The sequence below is a fragment of the Anoplophora glabripennis genome, unplaced genomic scaffold (genome assembly GCF_000390285.2).
Source record: "Anoplophora glabripennis isolate ALB-LARVAE unplaced genomic scaffold, Agla_2.0 scaffold775, whole genome shotgun sequence".
NCBI classification, from domain to species: domain Eukaryota; kingdom Metazoa; phylum Arthropoda; class Insecta; order Coleoptera; family Cerambycidae; genus Anoplophora; species Anoplophora glabripennis.
The window spans coordinates 158,910-174,355 of record NW_019416856.1 but is presented as its reverse complement, the minus strand read 5'-3'; the positions used below and the strand labels follow the sequence as shown (position 1 = coordinate 174,355).

Sequence of the window (15,446 nt, the reverse complement as noted above, 5' to 3'; positions counted from 1 at the left end):
AACAGAAAATAGCCAGAAAAGTGCAAAATAAGGAGTGAAAAGTTGAAAAGTACTTGCAAAAAACAGGCCCCTAGGCACTTATCATAATTTGTTAATTGAAATGAGATTACATGACATTAAAGTATTTTAATTACTTGCGAATGATGGAACTATACGGACTGCATAAGCACAGTTAGTCAAAATTATTGCGATAATCGCCAAAAATAGAAACTGTTCCTATTTTCCCGCCCCCTATATTTAAATTTTGCGATTCTCGCAATATATTGAAATGAAGAAATTGATGTCAAAAATATTTTATTTCAACCAATCAAATTGAAATCCGTAAATCGAAACTCGAAAATCGCTACTGCATGAACTTACCTTTAAAGACATTGTTAATGACACCCTCGAATAAAGATTGCAAATAAAAAATTTAATTTTAGAATTTTGCAGTGACGTTACCCCTTAAAACATCGTATTTTAGGGTCTACTGTTCGTACCTTCATTTCCGAAACGCCCTGTATTAATCCAAGGTTTTATCGTATTTTTTTAATCCTTCAGGGTTTGGTCGATTACGAGGGTGGAGATTCTGACGAGGAGGAGGAGGAGAGCGGAGAAGTCACCAAAAGGCCGAGACTGTCATAGTCGAGTCGACAATCTGCAGGTGAGTACGTTACAGACTCGGGTGACGTGCGACCAAGTGTGATCTCATAGTGAAAGTGTGTGTGGCGTGAACGGTCAATTATTAAGCCAGCTGTGACTGCAGTAACACGTACTTGCGTTGTGAAACAATGACATTACCGCACCGGGAATGGCAGAGAAGCGTACTTGTTTTAACGACAGGGTACACTTCTTTGATGGTATTAATTTATAAATCATAAGTGTGTATGTGGGAGAAGCGCGCGCCGACGTCATATTCCAGTCCAATATGACTGTGTTGCAGAAGCACAACTTTTTTAACTTCCGATTGTATAGAGATATTTGGTTATATTGTACAATTTACAGGTCTTGACTGTCGATAAGTAACACAAATGAGATTCGATTCCATGTATGATTTAATTTTTCTTCGCTAACATCAGTTTGAAAGGAACAGGTGTTCTGTCTCTCGAACTAGCCTAATTTTATACGGAAGTATCTGATAGGAAAATAACTTGTAAATAATGTCACATATTTATAAAGTCTTCAGCCTCATTCGAGAGACAGAATGGAATTATCGTTCACGAGAACTAAACCGCTACCGCTTGATTTAAATTATAAACATCAAATTCGCACTTCCAGCTTTTACAGACACAATTTTTACATGAGATGAAGGAAATTGCAAATCTTATTTTGAGCCAAAAATCCTACAACACTTTTTAACAACTTCATATTTTTAGCATAAGCCGTTTTTGCAGTTGGAAACTTTGAAACACTCGTTTGTTTTTTCTTGAAATATATATTGCCTTCGGGTTAAAAAAATCCCAAAATCCAATTTTTAAATTATTTGAGAATGATTTTGAATGTTAAAAATCTCCAAGCGTATATACGGTTATCATACTTTTTTAATTCAACATCAATTTTTAAAAAAGCTAAAAAAAAGTGCACTCATTGTTCATTTCTGCAAACAGTCGATTTAAAACGCAAGAATTTTGTTTAGCTTAGTTTTAAGTTTATAGACTCAAAATCTTTCTTTAATAGTTGTAATGCATCAAAATAAATTTAGAATCAGAGAAGACTGTACAGGGTATAGCAAAAGTACCAGAACGGCAGAATAACTCGGCGGGAGAGCATTTTAGAGAAAAATGTTATATATAAAAGTTTCAGGATTTCTCCCTGGATGGTGACCTTGAATGCAAGTCAATGTCAAGGTCACCATCGGATAACCAGGGAGAAATCCTGAAATTTTTGTATTTAACATTTTTCTCTAAAATGCTCTCCTGCCAAGTCATTTTGCCATTCCTGTACTTTTCATAGTTTGACCTTGTGGGGGCCCCAAGGTCAAAAGGGAGGGGGTCACTCAAGGTTATATCTGAACGTAAAATTTTCCGCTCATTTCTGTGGTCAAAAGTATAGGGTCCAATTTGAAAAATCACATTTGACCTTGGAATGATCTTCAAGGTCACCATCGGATAGCCAGGGAGAAATCCTGAAACTTTTGTATTTAACATCTTTCTCTAAAATGCTCTCCCGCCGAGTTATTCTGCCGTTCCGGTGCTTTTGTTATACCCTGTATATACAGAGTGACCCATTAAGGACGAGGACACTCCTGTAAAATTTATGTATAGTGGCCTTTTAGATGTACCTATTGAACCAATTATGAAGATCCATGGCCTGCTGTGATTTTTGGAAAAGTTACTTTAGGATTTGTTTTTAAAAATCCAACTACGTACTCTAGTATCTGAAATTCTGTCAATTTATGATGTGCTATAATTTTTTTTTAGATACACAGCCTTAAAGTTTTAAATTTCAATTTAAAAATTTAGGAGGCTTTGGTAATACAGGGAGATGAAAAATTCTTCACAATTTCATAATTTTAGGCAGTGCAAATTTTTATTATAGATTAATTATTCAATTTTATGCTCATAAACTGACTATTTTACCAAGGAATGTCATAAATTGTGCAACTTTGTACATCTTCGTATGTTGATGAAATTTGAGACACTGGGGCTGTATAGCAAATAGGCAACCAGCAATACTTTTTTATAGATTTTATTACACATTTTGTCTAAATATGAATTAATGCACAAATAACAGACTTTCCTCCATTCTGACGCAGATTTTTTATAAAATGGAGTTAGTTTGAAACTCATATTACTTTTTGTTGTAAAGGAATTTGTAATTTGCCGCTTTTGAACAAGCGACATGGTCCATTACAAATTTCTTTACACCAAAAAGTAATTTGAGTTTCAAACGAACTCCATTTTATAGAATATCTGCGTCAGAATAGAGAAAAGTCTGTTATTTGTGCATTCATTCATATTTAGACAAAATGTGTAATAAAATCTATAAAAATGTATTGCTGGTTGCCTATTTGTGTGAAGGATTTTCGGAAAAATCACTTAAAAAACGCACCACCATTGAATCAACAAATACAACTACGCAACTACATATATAAAAAAAAAATTGGAGCGTCCTAAAAAAAATACAGAGTGTCATTTTGTTAGTAGGTCACACTATATTTATAGAAAAGAGATAAAAACTTCTAATTACAAAACTTGGCTGAATTTATAAATAGTGATTTTAGCAGAATTTTGTTTTATTAGCGTTGACATTTTTTGTTCAAAATAATACCGTTAAATATATTTGGATATTTCCTATTATTTTTTAAACTATTAAATATACGATCTTTGGAGGTCGATTTTAAAAATTGTTTTGTTTTCTTAGGCAAAAATATTGCGGTAAACGCGCTTTTATGCAGTTTTGATGTTTGTAATTCAAATGTCAAGGGTAAATGTTACAAAAATGTTCATAACTATGAATTTCTATAGAGAACATTGTGAATTTACGTAGGCTAAGTTATAATATCTAGCAGTAGATAGCGTCTAGTATCGAATATATCGTCTAAAAATGTGTGTAGTATCATTGGAGTGCTTAGATTTGTATAATACTTCGTACTGTTAATTGGCACCTACTGTACTGCTATTAAACCTTTCGACCAAATTATATTATTTCCACACCTTATACTTAAATTATTAATTGGACCTCGGCCATTGTATATTTATTTAGCAATTAAAAAAAAAAAAATTAAAAGGCTGTAAGCGTTGTATAAATTTGTTAATTTAAACAATTATTGTTAGTTGCGTACTTCTATTAGGCGCTTAGCAGTATGAAGTGTCCATTTAGACTAATATAAATACTTTATTCTTAACTATAATTTTGTAATTATTGTGATGAATAAATTTATCTTATTTCTATTAAAATTTTTTGTCTGGTACTTTTCGTCTTGTGCATGTTAAACACAAATTTTAAATAAAACGATATATCGTTACAGTTATTTAACGGGTCTCTTTTCGGTTTAAAAGTTGCGCAAAACTACAAAAATTAAATTTCATATTTCTTAACACTACATGAATTTTTAGACTTGTTTTTATTTAATCAGTATTCATTTCAGCAAACATGACGATGGCTTATTTTTTTTTAAATTCATTTTTGTGAAATGTAAAAAACAAAACTTTTGGTGGTAGATTGTGCTTAAAAAACATTTTTTGTGATATGCACAGGGATTTTAATTGAGGAATAATAGTATTATTTATTTTACAAAACGAATTTTAATTTTATATTTTTTATATACCCGGTATATAAAACATAGTAATTTTTAGGTTGGGATTTTTCTATAACAGGAAGAATGTAGAACTCAATAATGTGAGCAGATTTTTCAATTTTTTTTTCAAAATCAGAAAAAAAACAATGTCGTAATATAGGTAGTAGACCGATTGAAATAACTTATTTGGAGGGGAAAAAAAAGAAAATTGTTACCTGGACTTTTATAAGTGGAAATGGTAAAGGGGCTTATAATAAACGAAAAAAAATAAATGCGTGAGCAGGGGCGGCAGAGTGTTGATTTCGGGGGTTGAAATGTTATGAAAAATTGTATCATTGGGATTTCCGGCGAAAATTGATGTCAAACAAAAAAGTATCCAATACAAAAGTTGTAGATCATACAAAAATCTACAACTTTTGTAGAGGTCACTTTTTAACATAACCTCAAAATTTCCGAGAAATATGCGAAAATGGGTCAAACAATGAGACGGTTTTTTTATATTTTTTCCGTAGAATTGAATGGTGTAATCAATTTTTGAATGTTTTTTAATTTAAACAAATTATGAACAATTACTGAAAACTTCATTGTTGCATCACTTCTTATTTTTTTTTATATTTTTGAGCATGTTTTTGCTGTGATCGCAGATTTTTTTATTTCACCAAAAAGTATATGTCAAAACGAAAAAAATGATTACCAGCAGAACTCTGTACGATGATTTTTCTAAGTAGAATTTTTCTTTGAAAAAAAAGTGTTTCAGGCCGAAAAAAATGAATATCTCCTAAACTTCTTGATTTTTTTTATCTAAAAAAGTTTGTAGATATTTAAGACAGAAAGGTATACTTTCAGCAAGTTTTGTTAAAATAAAATTATTTTTGCGGAAATGAGAAATAAAAAATGAAAAATCAGAAAAAAACTTTGTTCGCATTTTTCTTGGAAATTTTGAGGTTATGTTAAAAAGTGACATCTACAAGAGTTGTAGATTTTTGCATGTATTGGATACTTTATTGTTTGATGTCAACTTTCGCCAGAAATCCCAATGATACAATTTTTCATAACTTTTCAACCCTCCGCCGCTCCTGCTCACCCATTAATTTTTTTAGGTTTATTATAACCACTTTTACCATTTCCACTTATAAAAGTCTAGGTAACAATTTATTTTTCTTCAAGTGTAATTTGGTTGAACTATAAGCCCAGATCTGCATAAAAATGTTCAAAACTGTCGACATTGGATTCGTTCACATAAGCTATCACTCGCGTTGTGCATGATGTTTGCCCCAAGTTATTTCCATGGCATTTTTTATGCACTTGCCACCGTGTTCACTTTTTAATAATAGTAATAATATTTATTTACATTCGCTTGTTGGTTAATTAGATAGTATCAAACTTCACTTGTAAAACGAGTTGAAATTCCATCAATAAATTCATTCTATTGCAAATTTGAGCCATTTAAACACAACAATTAAATTATTTAGTTATTTATCTTTATTCTACATTGACGTTTCGACTTTTATAAAACCGTCATCAGGATATACAGTATGTCTAGTTTTTTGTGTCAACACCTTAAAATCCTTAAATACAAGTAATCTGGGACCACCAAGATTATCATTTGGCAACTGTTGAAACCAATAGGTGTCAAACGTTGACCTTTCAGAGCCTTACCCATAAAAAATTGGCCTACTTGTGTCTAAGGGGGTGTTAACATGAAAAACCAGACATACTGTATATGTAGGTAAAATTACACATATTAATAAAAATAAAATGGTGTTAATAAATAAGTAATACTGAAACTGTTTTTGATCAAATGATAATAAGTTACATAATGCATAGGCACAAATAAAACAAATAATTAATTCCTAGTTTGGGTAAAAAAAGTATATACAGTCCGTACAATATTTGTTGAAATAGTTATCGAAACTACTGTAAATTTATCGGCAGAGGTGTGCCTTGAAATTTACGCCAATGTCGTTCTATCTTGGATGTTGAATGCGGTTAATTCCAAGAAAGTGATGCAGGGGTCTTCTTGGAATTCTATCTCGACAAATATCATATGGAACTATAAATTTCAACTCGAGAAAAAGAGGTCTTTCAATCAACTGCCATTTTGAGGCAAATATATGTTGCCAACTCTGAAATATATAATTGAATTTCCAATATATTTTTATAGAATGTAAAAAATATATTTTTAATATGTACGTTTTAACTGAAAATACTTGAAATTAACAATCTTTCGTAGTTTTGATATAAATGCACATAAATTTTGAAAAATGTGGAATATAGTGCAACAAAAGTTTTGAAATGTCAAAACAAAATGACATTTGTCAAAAGGTCATTTAGGGGCAAAATGGGAACAATCGCTTGTGGTACTTGGTCAATCTAGGAATTTAGATTGGTGTTATTAGATAAAGTACCATAACCAACGGCCAGTTTGGGGCCAAATACTTAATTCCAACCTAGAAATATAAGTTTCGATTTTCAATACATATTAATGCAATTTATTTAAATACAGGCTTAAAAAACAAAAAAATTAAGTGAAATGGCTCTAAATACACTATAGAGCGAGCCTTTTTTTTTTTGAAAAGCGAGTCAACTTTTTTTCTTCAACTGGCAATATAGTTTTTTTGTTATTCATTATTGTGTAGATTTATTTTCTGAATCCAACGATGTATATGAACTTTTGTAAAGCATTTGTTATAGAAAAGACGACAAAATATTAGTCGATACTGCATTTGGCACCTGCCACTAATTCATGACAAATGTATTTTAACTAATCATCTGTGCCATGGAAAACAAAAAATAATACAGCAAAGCAAATAAAACTCAAAAGAGAATTTTGTAGTTATCAGAAAAGGAACAATACAAGGAATATCAGTTAAAAGAAAAACAATTTAATTAAATATGTTAACCATTATACAAAGTTAACACGAAATATCATTAATTAAACACAAAACACATTAAACGAAGAACAACAAACACAAAACAACTAAAGAAACAAATTGTAGGCGTTGTTTTCCTTAATGCCTGTACTTTTTGAGGAATGTATGGCTTGAATTCGTGCATTTTCAATACTGCATGTACAGTTCTCTTTGACGCTCTAATATTATTAGAAATTTCTCGAATGGAAGTTCTTGGGTTTTCTTCAACATTAAAAAGAGCATCGAACTTGATGTTTTCATTAAATTGACATTTTTCTCGCTTTGGTTTCTTAAAACTTAAAAGCACCATAGTTTCTCAAATTTTCTTCAACTCTTACAAATCTACGTGGTTCTGGAACTTCTCTGTGAGGAAATAGTTCTCTGTAAAGGTGGACTCCTGCACCACGATTTTTATTACAACAAAAGTATACTTGAATCATATCCGTCAATTGGTTATTACTCATATTTTGCACTGTTGAGCTTATTTCAATAAATAACCGACTGTAAATGACACAGAAAGAGTATAATGATTATATAACTGGGACACGAACGTTAAAATGACATTTACTTGCTTTGTGTTGTATTATTTTTTGTTTTCCAGGCATACATGATTAGTCAAAATATGTTTGTTGTCAATTAAGCGACCGGACGGTATTGTTTAATATTTTCATGCTTTTTCTGTAATACATGTTTCACAAAAGTAAACTTTATATACATCGTTGAATTCGGAATAGAAATCTGCACAATAATAAATAAAAAAAAACTATATTGCCATTTGAAAAAATAAAGTTGTATCGCTTTTCAAAAATAAAAATAATAATAAATACGCTCCAATAGTCTCACTCTATAGTGTATTTAGTTAGAGCCCTTTCATACAATTTTTTGTTTTTTAAAATCAGACTATAAATGATGGAGTTATGGCTTGCGGCGTTCTTTTATGAGACAGCCCGTATATTTAGAAGGGTTTAGAAGGGAAGGTTTATTCTGTAATAACCTAGTATCCTGATCTAAAATCTTACAACATTCGAATTTTGATAGTTTGTGATATAAATTGCAAAAATCAAATATGTTAAACTGCCATTTTGGGGTAAATGAGGACAATCGGTTGTGGTACTTGCTCAATCTTTCTTTCTCAATCTGACTTTACGCAGTCGATCTAAGAAAGTACTGCCCAAAAAGTGTTAATTTGATACTTAAACGTAATTATAATGATGATGCCTAATTTCTTAGATCTACGAGCATTGATCGCAACGCCCCCGGATACTGAACGGCATGCCAACGTTAACATTTGTGGGCAAACATCAATGCTTATTTTTACTTATTTGATAGTATAACTTATAAAATTAATGCTTTTAATGAATGGAGGGTCAGTATTGTTATTTACTGAATTTCTTAAAGTAAAATATATCTGACTTGAGATATTGAATTTCCTTGTTTCTTAACTAGGGTTCTATTTAATTCTAATCATTTTATGAACAAATATGTTTTTCAGATTTTGTCTCCCTATAATTTTATTTGCTTTAAAGTTAAAACAATGTTATTTTTTTCGTTAATAATTCTATAATTTTTGTTCTTATGCTCCTTTTGTATTAAAAAAATTGTAGTATCTTGATGAAAACCAAAATCACTACTGCTTTTATGAAACGCTCTGTGTGATTCCCCAGTATAAGACATAAAATGTGAACGTGATTGCTTTGCTGTGAATAATTAATTGTTCCATTTTTCCTTCAAATTTTAGCTTTCAATAAAACAATTTAAGTTTTTAGGATTTTTCACACGGATGTATTTGAACTATTTGAGATGACTTTTCCATTATCAAGATTTCTAAAAATGTTACTGGAAAATTATGTTCACTTTGTTGAGTTCTACACTGTGCTAAGGCATACTCCAACTTAAAAAATACTCTGTATAATCAGTTAGGACAGCAAGGGGATGTAGAATTTAGGTAAAAATAGTTGCTTTCGATATTTTATATAATCCACATTTCCTCACTTGAGTTGTTGCGGTGTTTGATTTGACAACTGAGGAACTTCAGTCTTTGCCAATGCCAAGAGATCCCATAATTTACTGACAATTATTTCACCGTTTTAAATGTTGAGATTATTACGATTAACATTTGATTAACCTGCTAATTGTCATAGTGTAGAACAGTGTAAATAAAAATAAAAAACGAAAAGTGATAATAGCAAACTTGGAACAGTTGTGCCATTCTTTTTAAGGGGTAATGCCACTCTAGAGGAAAAAAGGTGTCGGGAACAAAAAGGCTGTATTGCACATATTTTCAGGTAGTAGTGTGAATTTTTTCAAACAATTTGTATTCAAAATGGTGGCTGTAGGTAACGGCAAGCAACAACACCTGTTTTTCAGAGGGCTGTATGGCCGGAAAGGTTTCTTATTAAGAGATGGTCTTGGAACAAAAAAAATTCTTATATTATAAGGGAAAATTAAAAAATATTAATTTAATATTGATTTAGTAGACATACAAAAAAGTATTGAAAAATTTTGCGTTACATTGTTAACAATGAAAATTGTTAATCAATCGAAAAACCCGTACGACGTTCCCTGAATTATGTTATTGTGAAGCTCTGTACAAAATTTCTAGTCGATTCATTGAAATCTCTTTGTTATGTTTCCAGCCAGTTAAAAAAAGTGGTTCCTCAAAAAATGATTTTAAAGTTATTGTTGCCATTCAGCATAAGGAATTTGTTATACAGGGTGTTTGGTAAGTCGATGCATTCCTTGCAGGAGGTTATAGTATAAGTGATTTGTGATATATTTCCTTAATATACCATATTCCGAAAACACCCTGTATAATTGGGCTTCTATATCTGACACTCAATCTGGCCTCGATAAAAGCTAACTACTGCGCTTTCTCACGAGTTACAATAAACACTCCCGCAGTGTGCTGCGAGTGGTTCCCGATTTTTCCCCCACCTTACAATTTTCTCCTATATTCTTCACATAAAGCATTGTTTAAACCATTTATCCAAAGATCGATTTTTTTCAAAATTCTACAGTGGCTTTACCCCTTAATCCTTCAATATCATTTACCTAAGATGAGTGATTTATCCCACTTCTCAGTTGAGTGTCAAATCGAACGCAACTAACATAGTAAGTAAAAAGCAGATGAAGTTCAAATATTTTTTATTAAAGACCTAGGAACATGCTATAATTTCTTTAAAACTACAAATCCTAGGCCTGCAATTTTTCAAGGAGCCAAGTTTGTTAAATATCCTATTATTTCTTTAACCAAAATCTAATAACACTTTAATCTACACCCCTTGACGTGGTCTACTGTGATTTTATTTTATTTTTTGGTATAAATTGTGCCAGAATCGGGATACTCCGTATAAAAGTAATTGTTAGATATGTGCATATTCATCAGTATGTGAAATTAAGGCAAAAATAACTTAATATCCACTACACCTTATCAGGCATTTTATAGATACATATTAACAAATTTAGAATAACATTTTTTTAATATAAAACTAATTCCAGAGTGATTTTTATAGATAACTGATTTACAGGCACCCACCTTGTTATATTTTAAATTTTATTTATTGAATTTAAATAACCAATTAAGTATACAATTATTTTTTTTATTGGTTTTGTAGGCTTAAGTTATCTTGACGTTTCACTGCTTACGCTGCCAGTCATCACAGGAAATTTTTTTCCTCTGGGTCCATAACCTTTTTAATTTAATTTGTAAATGTAAAACATTCCCATAAATTACACAGCTTAAAATTCCAGTCAATTTGCAATCCTGATGCTTATTATTTCTGAGGTATTTTTAAAAGCTTCTTCTGAAAAATTCAAGGGGTTACATTTTTTATGTGGTAAATGAAACTACATTAATTTTGCTGATATATTAATGTAGTTATTTATTATCGATAGAGGTTCAGGATATTAACTATATTAACTAAGTATACAAATTAAGCATCTTTATGCAGACGACATTTGAAAATTCGAAATCCGTTTTCGACTTGGCGGAAATTAAAACAGTTTTAAAAATTGTGTTCAATATAAGCACAGGCATTGAAAGAAGTATAATACGGTGTACATACTTTTAACTGTTATAATGTGTATGTTCGCTCAAAACAAGTTTTGACAGCAATATTAATCAAACAGTATCATTAATCATTAAATATTATCAGTACATGATTAATATATTTAATATAAGAACAGCATCTAAAATGGTACGTACAATATGAGCGAATGTATTTATTAAAGAATTCATTCGAAAGTTGCTCAAATCAGCTCAGTTACCTTTCTAGTTAAAGTATGGGTACTTACATTATCAAATTTGTGCAACTTTGGAATGGCACGCAATTATTTATTGAAAAATGGCAGCCTTATCATATTTTTTATACAAGCCATAAGTTTTCAAAAACAGATCAAAGGCCATTTTCTAACTTTATTTTTCATGTAATAAATGTTTTTAAAAAATGTAAAATAAAAATTGTAATCGTTATATTTAGGTAATAAATATAAGTAAAAAAAATTCTTATTTTGGTTCTTTGTAATCAACCACCTCCGTTTTCAAACGTTCCGCCAGTGTTTTACGAATCTGAAGTTGTTGTGGTTCAGCGTTTGGCTTTTGACCAGTTAGCACAGCTTGAGCAGCTTTTGCCGATCTTGGACGTTCTCTTGATTTATTTTTGCCGTCATTTTCTGCATTAAGTTGCTTCTTTCTAGCTTCTTTCTTGAGAGCTACTAGTTTGTCTCTTTGAGCTCTTAGATATTCCTGCCTCTTCTTGAGCTCCAACGCATCAACCTAAAAAATTGCAACATATATGTAGTGTTACAATATGTGATGTCAGCTTACTTCCGTGCTTTTTTTCTCAATTTTTGGACTTTCATGTTTAGGCGATTGTTTTTTTTCTGTGGCAATTTTCTCTTCTTGTGTACCTTCACTTTTTATTGGTTTTGGTACTATTATTCCAATGGCCTTTTCTGAAAAACGAGTTATAAATGTGTAGAAGTTATTGTAAAAAAAATACCTATACAGGCTGTTACAAATTCGTTTCTCACTACAGGGATCTCGAAAACAGTAAGAGATACAAACTAGCTTAAATGGCGGCAAAATTGCGTAATCAGGGGACCAATATTATGCCTCTAAAAAATCAAGGCTAATATGATTAGTTTTCGAAATATTTGAAAAAAACCGAAATTTTGGAAATTCGTTTTTGTTTCAATTCAGCCTTGTTTGAGGTGATATTGAAAAAAAAACAGTTTCTCATGGCCACTTTTTGCCCTTATGATTATGCCATTTACCGAATGGCATAATCAATTTTTATATGTAACGTCTCGTCTTTCCAGGACCATCATCAATTTCATCGTACACTGTAAATTAGTTCTAGTTATTTAAATTATTACCACCACTCGTTAAAATAACATTATTAGAGCATTACTCCCATGTCCATAGTTATTTCTAGGCTTCTTGAGTGCTCAAAATTCAAACAAATTCCGATCTATTTTTTTTTCAGGATATTCAGACAAATACATCTGACATGCTCTTTCCTAGTTGCGGTTACAGATATAATAAATTCCGATAATATTACGCTGATCTGTGTTTTCAACCTTTGCCAAAACGAAAATGTTTTTGAACATTTACTAAAATTTTTTAAAGAACAATATTCAGTTGGCGTTTTGGTTGTTCATATGCATTTTTAAGGATTAATTTGTCATTAAATTTGGAATGAGTACACTGAAGATGAATTTTTGGAGACAAAACTTCTGAATCTGGTTCGGGCTGAGGCAGTACAGTATAGGGGGTCATGAAAGCTTGCTATTTAAAGAAATGAAGTTGATGATGGTCCTGGAGAGACGAAACGTTACATATAAAAATTGATTATGCCATTCGGTAGAGGACAAACAGTGGCCATGAGAAAGTGCTCTTCATTTTTCAATATCACCTCAAACAAGGCTGAAATGAAACAAAAATGGATTTCCAAAATATTTCGAAAACTAATCATGTTAGCCTTGATTTTTTAGAGGCATAATGTTGGTCCCCTGATTACACAATTAAGCTACGTCGTACCTCTTACCATTTCCGAGATAGTGAGAAGTGAATTTGTAACAGCCTGTATGTGTTATCGTATGAAAAAAGAAATAACGACTATGCTTTCAATTATTTTTTCTACAGTATAAATTTATTATGTTCAAAAAGAGGCAGCTAGTGAAAATTAAAGTGATCATACTTTGATAATAATGGGCTAATATTTATAATTTAATTTGATAATATTCTAATATTCAAGTTTCATAATGCTGTAACTTTAAGAAAAAAATTGATGAAAACAAAAAATTTGCGTGTTCCCCTGAATACGAATCTGAAATTCTTTTTTTTTTAATAAAATAAATAGTCGAGTTATAATCAGTTTTTTAAAATGCACTTTAATTTTTGTGTACGCCGTCACTGTAATACTCATGTATTTATAGCAAGATTGTTGGCAATTTATAGTGCATGTGAAGGGAGATAGTGCGGGTCAACGGTGACGGAGCGAAAGGGGTCAGTGGTTGTTCCGCATTTGAACACAGTACATCTAACTGTGAATTTGAATGTTTTTCATTGTTATTATTATTAAACTCCAAACGACTCCGTATCTTGAGATCCACATAGTTTAACTATTACATATTTAAGAGATTGTGCGAGCTTTTAACGCCAATACACTAATATTGGACGGGAATAAAACCAGAGAAGTGTTACAAAAATCATTTGAGTAAACAGACTAATTACTTTTGTGTATTTCATTTATTATTATTGATTACTACCTGAGTTTTTTACTATGTTACTGTTTGTGTGGTGAACCCACTCAACAAAAGTAACTAGCGCCAAAGAGCATCGTGTATGCGCAGCGACTAAAGCGCGCCATTATTTGAGGTTACACTAGCTTGTCCAGCAGCGGAGTATGAAAATTACTAAAACTTTTTATGACGGAATTTGAGAAAACAGACTTAGATATGTGCTTCTAAAGGTCAAAGGAAATCTCTATATAAATATGACTTCCACTCAAAATTACATTCTGTATGTATAAATTATTTCGAGATTTCAGGCTACGGAATCCCTATTTTAATACTTTATTTCACAAATTTCATTTTTTTTCTTCACTTTATTAAATAAAATTTTTAATCCAAGATAAATTTGTCGCTATTACTTTTTTCTCAAGAAGTGATACTAATAACTATTTAATTACATATTATACCTTTTGTTTCTTGCAAAGTTTTTTCTAAAATTTCCTTTTCTTCCAAAATATTTTGAACTTCCAGCGAAGTTGATGGTTCTTCAGCTGAAAATTTCCTAAAAATCACAAGTAAAAGTTTCAAAATTCCTTTAGAATTTTTTTTAAGACTTAGTTACTTTGCAACTTCATTCATGATATCCTTTTCCAAGTTTAAATTTTCTGAAGTTGAGGGACCATCTGCGACAACTTCTTCCTTTGTTTTTGGAATAAAAGACTGCGGAGTAATTCCATATTTTTGTTCAATCAGTTCTAGTGCTTGCAACTGTAACTCAACGTTTTTCTGGGTCATCATCCTTTTGAACATCTCATAGTCATTTGCAGCCCATATTTGTTCAAATAAATTCTGAAATAGTCTGAATAGTCAAGACTGGAAAAAATTTAAATTTGAATACTTACATGATCAAATGAAACTTGATATTTCTTTCCTTCTTTGCAAGCATTTTCAAATTGTTCTGGGGTAATTCCTATGTCTTCCATAAAATTTCCCAGCATAAAATCAACCTTAAAGCAAGTATTTACAGTTTTTTTCATTATTAAAATAGTGCTACTTACTAAATTCTTAAATTCATCGAAGACATTTTTGTATTCATCGTTATCATCGATATTGGGCTCGAAGACTGAAAAATATAATTGAATAGTTCATTTACATACGGATTAGAGTTGCTTTTACTTAAAGATTTTTCTTCTATAAAGCTCTGCAGTGGGGCATTCCAAATGGGACCATTTAGAAAGCAAACAAGCGAATCGAATACCCAAGAGTTGTCATCCTCCATAGTACCTTTTAATAATTACAAGTATTTATTCTCAGGTAATATATCTGTTTACTAATTCACAATGTTGTGAGTGTGATATGTGATGAACTGGATCTGGTAGGTTTATTAGGGGTCATCTTTGTGTACATACTTGCATAGTTGCCATGGGTACTGCTTATTATAACAAAGACGTAGGTAATTGAGGTTCACTTTTATTTTTATTCCTGCTTTAACTCTCAACCTCATGTTTATTAATGCCTAGAAAAAAATGCGATTCGATAACAAGCTGTAATTTTAGGAGCAGATTAAAACGTTTTTAAAT

The 15,446-nt window shown here is 31.0% G+C and overlaps 2 protein-coding genes across 2 annotated transcripts in view; one reads left to right on the top strand and one right to left on the bottom strand.

Annotated features, from left to right (window-relative positions):
• The window catches only part of LOC108913897 (serine/threonine-protein phosphatase 4 regulatory subunit 3), a 37,044-nt gene that overhangs the window by 15,492 nt on the left and 6,106 nt on the right, over window positions 1-15,446 (top strand). The window contains exon 6 of the mRNA XM_018719551.1: window positions 541-643. Within this exon, the coding sequence (XP_018575067.1) occupies window positions 541-624 (84 nt within the window). The 3' untranslated portion in view covers window positions 625-643. The remainder of the gene's footprint in view (window positions 1-540; window positions 644-15,446) is intronic.
• Window positions 10,450-15,233, bottom strand: LOC108913898 (cilia- and flagella-associated protein 36). The gene is made up of 7 exons (XM_018719552.1): window positions 15,043-15,233; window positions 14,925-14,989; window positions 14,769-14,873; window positions 14,489-14,715; window positions 14,334-14,428; window positions 11,957-12,084; window positions 10,450-11,905 (listed from the first exon to the last, which is right to left on the bottom strand). Exons 1-7 carry the CDS (start codon window positions 15,143-15,145, stop codon window positions 11,636-11,638), a joined length of 993 nt encoding a protein of 330 aa, XP_018575068.1. The 5' UTR covers window positions 15,146-15,233; the 3' UTR covers window positions 10,450-11,635.